The 13,402-nt window shown below is 37.2% G+C and overlaps 1 protein-coding gene and 1 long non-coding RNA gene across 2 annotated transcripts; both read right to left on the reverse strand.

Annotated features, from left to right (window-relative positions):
- Window positions 1-3,039: 3,039 nt before the first annotated feature.
- LOC132140275 (uncharacterized) lies at window positions 3,040-3,733 on the reverse strand. The gene is made up of 2 exons (XR_009433754.1): window positions 3,339-3,733; window positions 3,040-3,308 (listed from the first exon to the last, which is right to left on the reverse strand). It is a non-coding gene; the product is annotated as an uncharacterized LOC132140275 (long non-coding RNA).
- Window positions 3,734-6,522: 2,789 nt separating this feature from the next.
- LOC132140220 (gastrula zinc finger protein XlCGF8.2DB-like) lies at window positions 6,523-10,254 on the reverse strand. The gene is made up of 3 exons (XM_059549039.1): window positions 10,237-10,254; window positions 9,542-9,693; window positions 6,523-7,332 (listed from the first exon to the last, which is right to left on the reverse strand). The coding sequence occupies exons 2-3, from the start codon at window positions 9,624-9,626 to the stop codon at window positions 6,542-6,544; spliced, it is 876 nt and encodes a 291-aa protein (XP_059405022.1). The 5' UTR covers window positions 9,627-9,693; window positions 10,237-10,254; the 3' UTR covers window positions 6,523-6,541.
- Between the last annotated feature and the right edge of the window lie 3,148 nt (window positions 10,255-13,402).

Genomic DNA, 13,402 nt, shown 5'->3' on the forward strand with positions numbered 1-13,402 from the left:
AATGACCCCAATAACGTGATATTTATCCCCTGGAATGCAAATTTTACCAGAGGAACAAAGCAAAAAGAAAAACAACACCAACAGTACTTTATCCCACAGAACGTGATTGGTCTAGTTTTGGGTAGCAATCAGTTGTTTTTTTTATTTCGTTTTGTAGAAATCTGGCAACCCTCTCTGATCAGCAGAACACTTTGAACTGTGTCAAACCACAAGCATGAGTTTATGTAGGAGGGAAACTGTCATGTCCCCTCCCATCATCCACTGTAGACAGGGACAAACTGGGAGTGAAAAACGGCCCTGGATTTTCTCCAAATTAGGCACACAAAAACCATATTTTTTTTAACCATTAAATAATATTATCATGTAGTGTGTTTTTTGGGACATATTACTTTAGAATTTAATAGTTTTAACAAAAGCCACCAACAGAAGGAGACCAATTAACAGTACAGAACAACAGACATTATTAGTTTCCATTACAACCAAGTAAAACCATTACAAATGATGTGGTTTCTTTTTATTTACTTTTTTTCTCAGAAGGGGATTGAAATAAATGTATTATTGTATTAACTAAAATCCTTGAGATCTATAAAAAAAAAAGATCAAATGCAAAATGTATAATATGACAATGATAAGCATAAACGTACAGTCGTGGCCAAAAGTTTTGAGAATTACATAAATATTAGTTTTCAAAAAGTTTGCTGCTAAACTGCTTTTAGATCTTTGTTTCAGTTGTTTCTGTGATGTACTGAAATATAATTACAAGCACTTCATACGTTTCAAAGGCTTTTATCGACAATTACATGACATTTATGCAAAGAGTCAGTATTTGCAGTGTTGGCCCTTCTTTTTCAGGACTTCTGCAATTCGACTGGGCATGCTCTCAGTCAACTTCTGGGCCAAATCCTGACTGATAGCAACCCATTCTTTCATAATCACTTCTTGGAGTTTGTCAGAATTAGTGGGTTTTTGTTTGTCCACCCGCCTCTTGAGGATTGACCACAAGTTCTCAATGGGATTAAGATCTGGGGAGTTTCCAGGCCATGGACCCAAAATTTCAACATTCTGGTCCCCGAGCCACTTAGTTATCACTTTTGCCTTATGGCACGGTGCTCCATCGTGCTGGAAAATGCATTGTTCTTCACCAAACTGTTGTTGGATTGTTGGAAGAAGTTGCTGTTGGAGGGTGTTTTGGTACCATTCTTTATTCATGGCTGTGTTTTTGGGCAGAATTGTGATTGAGCCCACTCCCTTGGATGAGAAGCAACCCCACACATGAATGGTGTCAGGATGCTTTACTGTTGGCATGACACAGGACTGATGGTAGCGCTCACCTTTTCTTCTCTGGACAAGCCTTTTTCCAGATGCCCCAAACAATCGGAAAGGGGCTTCATCGGAGAATATGACTTTGCCCCAGTCCTCAGCAGTCCATTCACTATACTTTCTGCAGAAGATCAACCCTCCTTTTAACATGTCAAGTCTGCCATTCTAACCCAATCAGCCTGACATAATGATCTCCAGCCTTGTGCTCGTCAACATTCTCACCTGAGTTAACAAGACGATTACTGAAATGATCTCAGCAGGTCCTTTAATGACAGCAATGAAATGCAGTGGAAAGGTTTTTTTGGTTAATTTTCATGGCAAAGAAGGACTATGCAATTCATCTGATCACTCTTCATAACTTTCTGGAGTATATGCAAATTGCTATTATAAAAACTTAAGCAGCAACTTTTCCAATTTCCAATATTTATGTAATTCTCAAAACTGTTGGCCACGACTGCAGAATAGAAACCTGAAACAACAGAATTCTTCAATTTGAGTATTAATGTCTCTCTCTCTCTCTGTGTGTGTATGTTTGTCATGATAATCAGACTTATCACCTTATAAGTGATTTCATTTACTCTTTTTTTTCCTGACTCAATAGGCCTATCTCTCAAATGTAACCCATTGTAAAATCACTGCTGTCTCTTTATGAATGAATGAAATATTAATGTCAGACAATGCAGAGTAATAAATAGCAGTGAACGTTCGGACTAGGGGTGTCCTGGGATATTTAGGGGCCAGATTACTAATCCAAGTTCACACACCTTTTATATAATTTTACTCAGTTTCCTTTTTATTGAAGGAAATTAAAGTATAATTATAGTAATTTGTTTTTAAAGATTTTACTAACTATAAAACCTGTGCAGTTATGTGAATTCAGAATTCAGTTGACAGTAATATCACCCCAACAAATCAACATCTCAATTTCATTGTATGTAAATTTGCAACAAACAAATAGAGGTCCTATTTTTATTACAGAACATTCTCAAAACAACATAAGAGGACAAAAAAAATAAAAAAAGGCTTATTAGAAATAAATTATTCTAAATGGTACCATAAAATAACTGGGTAACTGCAGGATTTTTAAGATTAAATTTAAGAGCTTTAAAGACTTTTTAAGACCTGCACTTCACATTTCAGCCTTTAAACAATTTTTAAGAAAAGGGAAGAGCAAAAAATATCAATTATAATATTAATTTAACCAATAAGGCTATTATTACTAAATAATTATAGTAAATTACATAAATATGTCTTAGTGTCTTAATTGTCTTAATTGAGCTTTTTGTCGATTCATTGGTTCACATTTAAAAATATGTAACAAAAATAGCGGAGGGCTCATTGAAAAAGCAAATTTATTCTCCGTCAGTAGCCAGTTTCACTTTCAGAACTAACAGAAATATAGTGCTTTCTGTATCATTTTAGTTTACATAGCCTTCAATTTAAACGATTTAACTGAAGACTTTTTTGAAGGACCCGTGGAAACCCTAAAACCGTAGTTCAGTGCAAACATTTCTGTCATGCATTTAGCAAAAAGCTTTTGTTGACAATGCATTTTACCTTTGAAATTTGAGGCAAGTGTAGCTCTGTTGTCCCCGCTGTTTGTGCGTAGTGATGAGATGACGATTTAAATAATAGATTTCCAAACAAAACAAACATATAAGTATCACCTTGAACTTGGTAAAAAGATAATCTGATTACCATCTTGACTGGAAAATGCTGTTTTCATGGTCAGTTTTTCATTTATTATTTGCTAATGTTAGTGAATGTTTACATTAGAGTGCACGTCCTATTCATAGACTGTATAAAAACACTGAAATGAATATGGGGAGCGACTGAAAACTAGCGACCTCTCCTGGTTGGAGATAGTGTTAAACTGAAAGCAATCTTTTTGCGACTTATATTTCAAATATTTAAAAATTTATCATCCTAGTCTAAAATGATCCAGCCATACTAAAATTCATTGCGGGCCGTATACAACAGTTTCGTTTCTTTTACGCAAAAATAGATTTCATTAGCACCCCCATTTGTCGGATGCCAACATCACTTTATCTAACACCTTTTCTATGATGATGAATGGCCGTTGGATGGACTTCTCCAGAGCGTCCAGATGGCCCAGTCCACCCCTGCTTGACAATCAACCACTTCAACCGTTTCATCATCAAACTCCAACTCGAGTTGGTAAGCTACAATCCATTTTTTTATTTTTTATTTTAATATGAAAGACAAGAAAAGGAAAAGTGCTAGTATTAGTTGGTTAAGTACTGGCGAAAAAGATCAGTCTTTAGATGTTTCTTGAAAATGAGTAAAGACTCAAAACTGTACGAATTGAGATCGGGAGGTCATTCCACCAGCTCGGCACAGTCCAGGAAAAGGGCCGTGAGAGGGATTTCGAACTCCTTTGGGGTGGCACCACAAGGCGTCGTTCAATTGCAGAGCGCAAACTTCTGGAGGGCACATAAGATTTAACCAATGAGTTTAGGTATGTTGGTGCCGTACCAGTGGTCATCTTGTATGTAAGCAGTAGTACCTTGAATTTGATGGGAGCGGCTACTGGTAGCCAGTGTAACCTGATGAGGAGAGGAGTAACGTGAGCTTTTTTTGGCTCATTGTAGACAACCCTCGGTGCTGCATTCTGGATCAAAGGCTTGATAGTACATGCAGGAAGGCCCGCCAGGAGAGCATTACAATAGTCCAGTTGTATGTTGTATAGGGCAAATCTGCAGGACCAGGTCGTTGTAGCAATGTGATCTGTGAAGCTTAACTGATGATTCATCGCAACTCCTAGGTTTCTGGCTGTCCTGGAAGGAGTTATGGTTGACGAACCCAGCTGTACAGAGAAGTTGTGATGAAACAATGGGTTAGCTGGAATCACCAGGAGTTCTGTCTTCGTAAGGTTAAGCTGAAGGTGATGGTCATTCATCCAGCTAGAAATGTCATTCAGACAGGCTGAAATGCGAGCAGCTACCATCAGGTCATCTGGTTGGAATGAGAAGTAGAGTTGGGTGTTATGAGCATAGCAGTGGTAAGAAAAGCCATGCTTCTGAATGACAGATCTTAATGACGTCATGTAGATGGAGAAGAGAAGTGGTCCAAGTACTGAGCCTTGAGGAATCCCAGTAGCAAGTTGTTGTGACTTAGAAACATTACCCCTCTAAGATATGCTGAAGGATCTATCGGAGAGGTAGGACTTCAACCACAGGAGTGCGGTTCCAGAGATGCCCATCTTTCTGAGGGTGAACAGGAGAATCTGGTGATTAACAATGTCAAAATCAGCAGACTGGTCCAGTAAAATGAGTACTGAGGATTTTGAAACTGCTCTTGCCAGTCGCAGGGCTTCAGTAAATGAGAGCAGGGCAGTCTCAGTTGAGTGGCCACTTTTGAAGCCAGATTGGTTGCTGTCCAGGAGGTTGTTCTGTACAAGGAACATAGAAAGCTGGTTGAACACAGCTCGCCCAAGTGTCTTTGCAATGAATGGCAGAAGGGATACCGGTCTTTAGTTTTCTAGAAGCGCCGGAATTAGAGATGGTTTCTTAAGCAGTGGGCTTACCCGAGCCTGCTTAAATGCTGAGGGAAATGTTCCAGAGTGAAGAGAAGAGTTGATAATGTGAGTAAGTGAAGGTATGACTGAAGAAGAGATCGCTTGAAGGAGGTGAGTGGGGATTGGATCATGTGGACAAGTAGTAGGATGATTGGACAGGATAAGTTTGGAAAAGTCCATCTCTGAGAGTGGAGAGGAGGAGAAAGAGTGTACATCGGTCATTGTGAAGTTATCCTGTCTGCGGTGTGGAGAATTGGTTACTGATGGTTCTTGTCTTATTTGTGAAGAAAACTGCAAAGTTGTCCGCTGTAAGAGTCGATGGAGGAGGAGGTGGAGGCGGATTAAGGAGAGAAGAGAAAGTTTTGAAGAGTGTCCGATCATCACTACAGCTGTTATTTTTGTTGTGGTAGTAGGATATTTTAGCAGTGAAGACATTTGCAGAGAAAAAAGTGGAGCAAAGAGTGTCCGTAGCACTGTTTGTGTCCAGAGCTGAAAACAGAGAGTGCAGGAAGCGAGGATGAAACCACAGAAGATGGAGAGATGGTTCCGTCGAAAGGTGACCTGCGTTGGAGTGTGTGCCACTTCAGGAGTAAGTACTAGGTTAGCAGTAATGAGGAAGTGGTCTGAGGTGTGCAGTGGAGCAAATGAAAAGTTGTCCACTGAGCAACAGCTTGGGTAGATGAGGTCCAGTTGGTTGTCAGTTTTGTGAGTCGCTGTAGTAGACACTCGCTTGAGATCAAATTAGGCGATCAGAGTTTTAAAGTCAGCAGCCAGGGGTTTATCTAGGTGGATGTTGGAGTCACCAAGCAGTACCAGAGGAGTACAATCTTCAGGAAAGTATGATAGCAGCACATCCAACTCCTCCAAGAAGTTTCCCAATTGACCTGGGGGACGATAAATGACCACAAAGTGGATTCAATCAATCAACCACTTCAATTGTTTCATCATCAAACTCCAACTGGAGTTGCTAAGCAACAATCCATACATTCTTTCCTATGTTTAGACAAGTCTCCAGGGCTGTCATTCTGTCATTGCAATTGGAACGCGCTGTACACCCTGGACCAATCCATAGCCGTAGACAGATCTCTCTACAGCTATGGAACAATCACAAAGGACTGCGCCATCTGACCAATCACAGCAGTGACTAATAACATAATAAATCATACACATTGCCATCAGTGATTTATCTCAACAGTTCCTCCTGTTCATCTTTTAAGAAATATTAAAGGGATAGTTCACCCAAAAATGTCATTAATTACTCACCCTCATGTCGTTCCAAACCCGTAAGACCTCTGTTCATCTTCGAACACAGTTTAAGATATTTTAGATTTAGTCAGAGAGCTTTCTGTCCCTCCATTGAAAATGTGTGTATGGTATACTGTCCATGTCCAGAAAGGTAAGAAAAACATCATCAAAGTAGTCCATGTGACATCAGAGTGAGTGAGAAAGCTTCCGCCCGAGATAAATAGCATGTTTTTGCTTCCACTCAAAAATGGTAATTGTCAGAGTGATATAATAAATGATCTATGGGGCATTCTGGGCTGAATAACACACATTTTGGGGATGCCTGTTATATTACATCTAGCAAAAATGGGGCATAATAGGTTCCCTTTAATTCCCAGTAAATTTGCCATCACAGAAAATGGAAGATAATGACCAGAATGCATCATTTTCTACAGTATATTACTTTTTTAATAGAAAACAGTGTGCTACTGATGGGATTGCAACTGACATTTCAGGTCCATCTGGTTTGTGAACAATGTGAACTCTTTTGTGCATTGTAAGATTTACTTTACATCTGAAGCCCTTTCCACACTGATCACATACGAACAGGCTTTCTCCAGTGTGGACTCTCAAATGGGTGTTCAATGTTGCTTTATATCTGAAGCTCTTTCCACACTGACAACATACAAACAGGTTTTCTCCAGTGTGGTCTCTCAAATGTGTGTTCAATGTTGCTTTATGTCTAAAACTCTTTCCACACTGTGGACATATGTAGGGCTTCTCTCCACAGTGATATCTGATGTGTTTATTAAGTATTTTTCTTTGATAAAAACCTTTTCCACATTGAGAGCAGGTGAAAGGTCTCTCTGCAGTGTGAACACTCATGTGGTCTTTAAGGTGACCCCTATTAGAAAAACTTTTTCCACATTCTTGGCAGGTGAACTGCTTTTCTCTGGTGTGAATCCACATGTGCCTAATAAGGCTTCCTTTGGCAGTGAAACTCCTTCCACACTGTTTGCATGTAAAAGGCTTCTCTCCTTTGTGAATTCTCATATGGACATCAAGGTATTTATGGCTAGAGAAAAACTTTCCACACTGAATGCACGAGGGGCTTCTATTTTGTGTGGATGTCTTTTCAGTCACTGAGCAACCAGAAGTTTTTTCTCCAGTTGTGAAATCTAAATTTTCATACAGATTTTGTTCTTTCTTTTCATTCAGTTCTTGACTCTCCTCTTTCAGCGGCATCAGGTCTAAGGTTAAACCAGAGAAATTTAAGTTAGTAATAACAAAAAACAACAGACATCAAAACAAGGTCGGGACACACCAAGCTATTGGTCAACGTCAGGCCGTCAGTGAGCATCTGTGTAAGACTTTCATTCATATTTGGAACATAAATGAAGATATTTTCGATGGAATCTGGAGCTGTCTAACCCTGCATAGTCCAGAAATGTAGCAAGGAAAATGTGACAGCAGTGGTTCATTCTCAATAATTCGAAGCTACGAGGATCTCATATATAAGTATATTAAACAACACAAGGGTAATGACATAATTTTCTAACCCTTTAAGTTATCAACATAACTGATATTCAAAATAGTTAGCTAAAGCTGCTTTTTATATCAGTGTTTCAGTTTCTCCTTTTGAATGAACAATGTCTTCTTCCGTTGCTGCTAATTCATTGAAGTTGGCATGGTGTGTCCTGGCCTTAAGTTAAGTTTGGTTGTCAACATTTTTTGGCCCAGCCACCACCTACCCAAACCATGGTTTGTTGTGGTGGATCTTAGGGAATCTTATTTTCTCATATAGACTGTAGAAGACCACAGGACGTTCTTCAGGTTCACTTTTGGGAGCATAGTGTACCAGTTTTGAGAACTTACATTCTGCCTGGCAGTAGCACCTTATATGTTTACAAAGCACATGGATGCAATTATGGCTGTATTTACACTGATGACATGGTTGACCCTTGGGTATTGAATTAAAAGTACTTAAATAGTTCACACTGAGCTGGACCATAAAGCAAGTAATGTAGTTATCTGTACATGTAAGCCGTCTGTAAAGTTGTATAGCTGAAAGTGCATCATAAATAAAGTTATTGGGCCTCAATCATGAAAGGCCGAGCAGAGCAAATTTGTGTGTAAATCATTTGTTTGTTTGTAGCTAACTTTTAGAAAAATTGTTTAGCTTTGATTAAAACACAGCGCTTGTCATTGTCACTTCTTACCCAGCCATCCAATCAATGGAAGAGGGGCAGTGCAATTTCTACACTGACCAGATCCTAATTGGACAACAACTGAACAACAAGAGAGAAGTTAATATTACTGGCTACTGTTTTTAACGTTAAATGTTGTTACGTGGAAATGTTCACAAGTTATACATGTTTTCTGTAATTTGCCACAGAATGAGTGATTACATGAGTCATTTCAGTAAGTTGTACTGTAGGATCTGTTATGAAATAGCTTACCTTTGGATGTTAATTCATGTTCATTTTGTACTGGACAAAGATATAATGGGTTCACTTGGCACTTGAACTGACCCTGATAGCACACGTACATCTCGGTGATGTCTATGTTAAACGTACCTATTAAGCTCACGTACCCATTGAGCACACTTACATTTCTGAGATCAAGTCATAAAAACACGAAATAATTTATTATCCTACTTGATATCCTAATTTATTGATGTGTTTGTTACTATATACCTCCTTTAATTTTTTTAAATGGCCGCCAAACAGTGTGAACACATGGAGAACCATTATATCAGCGTGCAATGATCAGATTGACTTGAAATTAAAGGAGGAGAGCCTGTTGTAGTACACCCCCAAAACACAATCAAGAGCATATTAGGACCCCTTTAACGGGTACACAAATGTTTTCCTATTAAGCACAGCCAGACTGTGCTTTATTATGTATTTTTATGTTAGAGATTAATATTTTATTTGAACATAACTTTTTGTACAGAAAACAATATCTTGTGCAGTAAAAATGTCTGAATGTAGAGTTTAATAGGTACGTTTAACCCTATTTGATGTCTGCGTTTACAAGAAGTATTTTTTAGATTGTTTGATCATCTGCAATACATCTATTAGATGTTTCCCTTTAGATATCAAATAGATATCTATTAGATGTCTTTAAGATGTTTATGATTTACAGTGTATGTAAAACTGACATCTTTCAGACATCTGTCAGATGTTTGTAGACAGCAGATGCAATAAAAATGTTAAATATTTTAATGGAGCACTTTAACATCTCTAAACAAACTTGTTATATTTGTAGATCTAATCAGGATTTTATGGTCAGATCCGTTTTCACTCTCAGACCATTTTAAATGGTTTTGACACTTTTTTCAGATAATTTTTTCAGCTAATATTATTAAAAGATAAATTTACATCTGTATCCCAACTCAAACTCTGTACTTTACTGTCAAATATATTATTTTTTCAGATGAGTTCAATTAAATCCAACCTGTTTGTTCCTCAGTATCTTCTTGTTTCAGACTCAATGTTTCTTCAATCTTCACATCTTCAGTCTCCTCTTTAATAAAGGCCATCTTTATAAACAGTGTGTCATGAATCTCAGCTGTTTCACCAGTGTTTGTTTCTCTGTGTGTGGACAATCTGTTTAAGATGAGAATAATTAACAGAAAGAAAATTAACCCAAACTAACTCTCTCAGCTGAACAGTTTCAGTCAGTCACTTGTAAAAGAGAGAGTTATTCACCTTAAGACAAGAAACAGCAACACTAACGTTACAGATTAATAAAAGAATTAAGAAATTACAGACACTTCATAATTGTCGTTTTTATTTGGTAGCCAATTTAATAATTTGTTAGATTTAATAGTTGTTTCGTAGAAGTTGTCAATACACCACATTTGTGTTTATCGTTTAAGTTACACTTTTTTGGCAGCGCGAATAACTGAATCATCAATAAAAGTATCTTAAATAGTTTCTCCATCATTTGTTGTCAGCGGCTGAACTGGTGTTTATTATAAACTGAGTCTTTCACTGATTCATCTGAGGACGCACTTTACTCACACATATAACGCCATTCATGTTAGATAGAGCATTACAGAGCTGCATTTAGTAATAATGATTTAACTTTAAATCACTTATTTATCTATAACAGCTTATATCTATTTTAATTGTTTTAAAAATACAAACCTCCGTTGATCTGAATCACAGACGCAGGAGCGCGCCGCAGCCTTGTGACGTCACAGCACCAGACCAAAATAAAAGTCCCGTTCAAATGAAATGCATGATCTACATTCAGATACACATTAAATAATACAGATAAGGAAACATATGTATTCAGAGTTTTATTCTTGTTGAAATATATGTTTAAACACACGCCGAGTAGCTGTGTGAGATAAAGGCTAAATATTCATGTTTGGGTGTAAAAAGTTATGAACCTTTTCCTTTTATTCTCTTCCAAAAACAAGACATTTTTGTCAGATTCATTTTCCAGTGTCACAGAAAAAAAAAAAAGAAAAAAAAAAAAAGAAATATATATATATATATATATACTAGGCTTGTCAATAAAACAAAAACTTTAAGGGACATATTATAAATAAATAATAAATGACTTCATAAACCATAATCTGGATGCAAATATATTACAACTATGACCTTATATGTGTTTAAACAGCCCTTGTAAAAGAGGTAATGATTTGTATGTTTGTCTCACCAGCGATTATAGAATATATTCACAAATGAACACTTCATTTTGACAGATGTACAGGTGCATCTCTAGAAATTTGAATGTTATGGAAAAGTTCATTTTTAAGTAAATCAACTCAAATTGTGAAACTCATGTATTAAATTCGATGCACACAGACTGAAGTAGTCTAAGTCTTTGGTTCTTTTAATTGTGATGATTTTGGCTCACATTTAACAATAACCCTCTCTTACATATATTTTTACATGCAGTGCATTTGAGACAAAGATAAAAACCAACATCTCTATTAATGCGCCCATCCGACCTAACCTAAAATCCTATTATTCCTTGCTCTGTAATGAGAAACAATCAACAACATCAATATATAGTTGATATAGTTAAACAATATCACACGAAGATCGATTGCCATTTTGCTCCAAAAATCTGCATGATTACAAATGTGATTTTATACAACAGTTCAATAAACAAGTAGCCAATACTGAGACATACATTTTAGACACCATATTGCTTTGTTTTCTCAATTTCGCCAACAGATTTTAAGAATTTCATGGGACTCTCTGGTCCTTTATAAAAAAAATAACTGCAGTACAATGAAGTACAACTGTAGATTTGCAGTATAATGAAGTATATAACTGCAGTTCATTAAAGGGTTAGTTCTCCCAAATATTAAAATTATGTCATTAATAACTTACCCTCATGTCGTTCCAAACCCGTGAGACCTCCGTTTATCTTCGGAACACAGTTTAAGATATTTTAGATTTAGTCCGAGAGCTCTCAGTTCCTCCATTGAAGCTGTGTGTACGGTTTACTGTCCATGTCCAGAAAGGTAAGAAAAACATCATCAAAGTAGTCCATGTGACATCAGAGGGTCAGTTGGAATTTTTTGAAGCATCGAAAATACATTTTGGTCCAAAAATAACGACTTTATTCAGCATTGTCTTCTCTTCTGGGTCTGTTGTAAGTGCATTCACGCCGCAGCTGATGTATGACGCTGCTGATGTGTTTTCTGGTGCGCCTGATAACATCAGCAGCATTGTACGTCAATAGTCACACTCACAACAGACCCAGAAGATGGCGGTTGTGGATGATGCGCAAAAAGAATAATTGATAAATTGACTGTCAACCATGGCCAAAATGCAGTCAGCCAAGATTTCCCCGTTGTGGCTTTCTATTGGTTCGAATGAAAAAAAAAACCGCTCCACTACATGCCCATCAGGATCAACAAAGCGAAAAATAAAAGTCAGTTCATCAACATGAGAGATCTCGGGTTGAGTCCACAATTAAAGAAAAATATTTCGCGTTTTGAATTTCCTTAGCGAGGGTTTGCTTGTTTTTCTCCCCCATTAGCTGAATAAACTTTTCACACACCGTCGATGATAAATAGGAGACAATGCCCTTTCCCTTCCAGCCAAACTTTCAAATATGTTCAGCTAAGAATGGATCATACTCTGCCAAAAGGTTGAGGATTTCCATTATGAACTGAACCCAACAGCTCATAATTCAATCTGAATGCCAGTCCTCTCTCCCCTAAAAACTTGATGACTAATAAAACTCGCCGTAGTACTTGTTTCCAGTATTCCCTCTCCGAGTCCATTTGTTGAATTAAATGATGTTTTATTAACAAGGTTCGGAAGGAGCACGATCAGATAATCAACAAATTTGGCATAGGTGCATCTCATTTAGCTAACCATCTTAACTATCACAACACGTACATATATATGTAGCCACCTACCTTTGTCTTGAAACAGATTTTCGGCATTCGGTTTAGCTCCTTTGAAATTTTTTCTGTACAAAGACGAGACCTGTACTGGGGATTTTTTTGTATCCTCCGTCGCAGGCCCTAGGCTCACTTCTTTTCCACCAGGCTTGGAACATGCACCTCCACCGGCGAGACTTCCAACTTCTTCCCCGACATCCCCGTAGTGCTGCATGATAATGGTTAAACTGGAAATCAAGATTATTTTGATTACAACTATAATCATTATATACATAATCACTATAATTATTTAGCAGGGAAATGCAATAACATTTCATGTGTCCTTTAATCAACCTCCACTGACTTAATTTAACCAAGTATGTGATAAATACAAAAGTCATGGGTTTGGTTAGTGTTTTATCATCTGTATTCACATTACATTTTCTAAGTGACAATTTGTTCGCAAATGGGAAAAAGCTACTCGGATTGCACAGTAAATTTGCTCAAAGATTGCTGCCACTGATCCGTACGAGCTCACAGAGACTGTAACATCAAGTCAAAATGTTTTGAGAATTTAAATCGTATAAATTAAACTTATAATATTTTAAGAGTAGGCCTTTATTGCACATCTACGGATTGAATCCTGGATTTTTGATTTTGGATTAAGATTTTTGAACTTAATACGGCTTAAGTCATATTTGAAGTACCGTAAACAGAAATTGAATTAAAACATGTGGAGTACTATTACTGAGGTTTAGTATAGATATGTAATAGCATTATTAAGGTTGTGTAGGACTTTTCGCCATATTTTATGACAAGACACACACAGTGGTCAACCATTTGATTGCAAATAAAAGAGCTTCAACACCGCCATCGTCTGTATTCACGTACAAACAATTTACTACAATTTAGTCACGGAAAATGAAAGAAAAACACTATAATTAAAATATTTAATA

Source organism: Carassius carassius, chromosome 1 (assembly GCF_963082965.1).
Source record: "Carassius carassius chromosome 1, fCarCar2.1, whole genome shotgun sequence".
NCBI classification, from domain to species: Eukaryota; Metazoa; Chordata; class Actinopteri; order Cypriniformes; family Cyprinidae; genus Carassius; species Carassius carassius.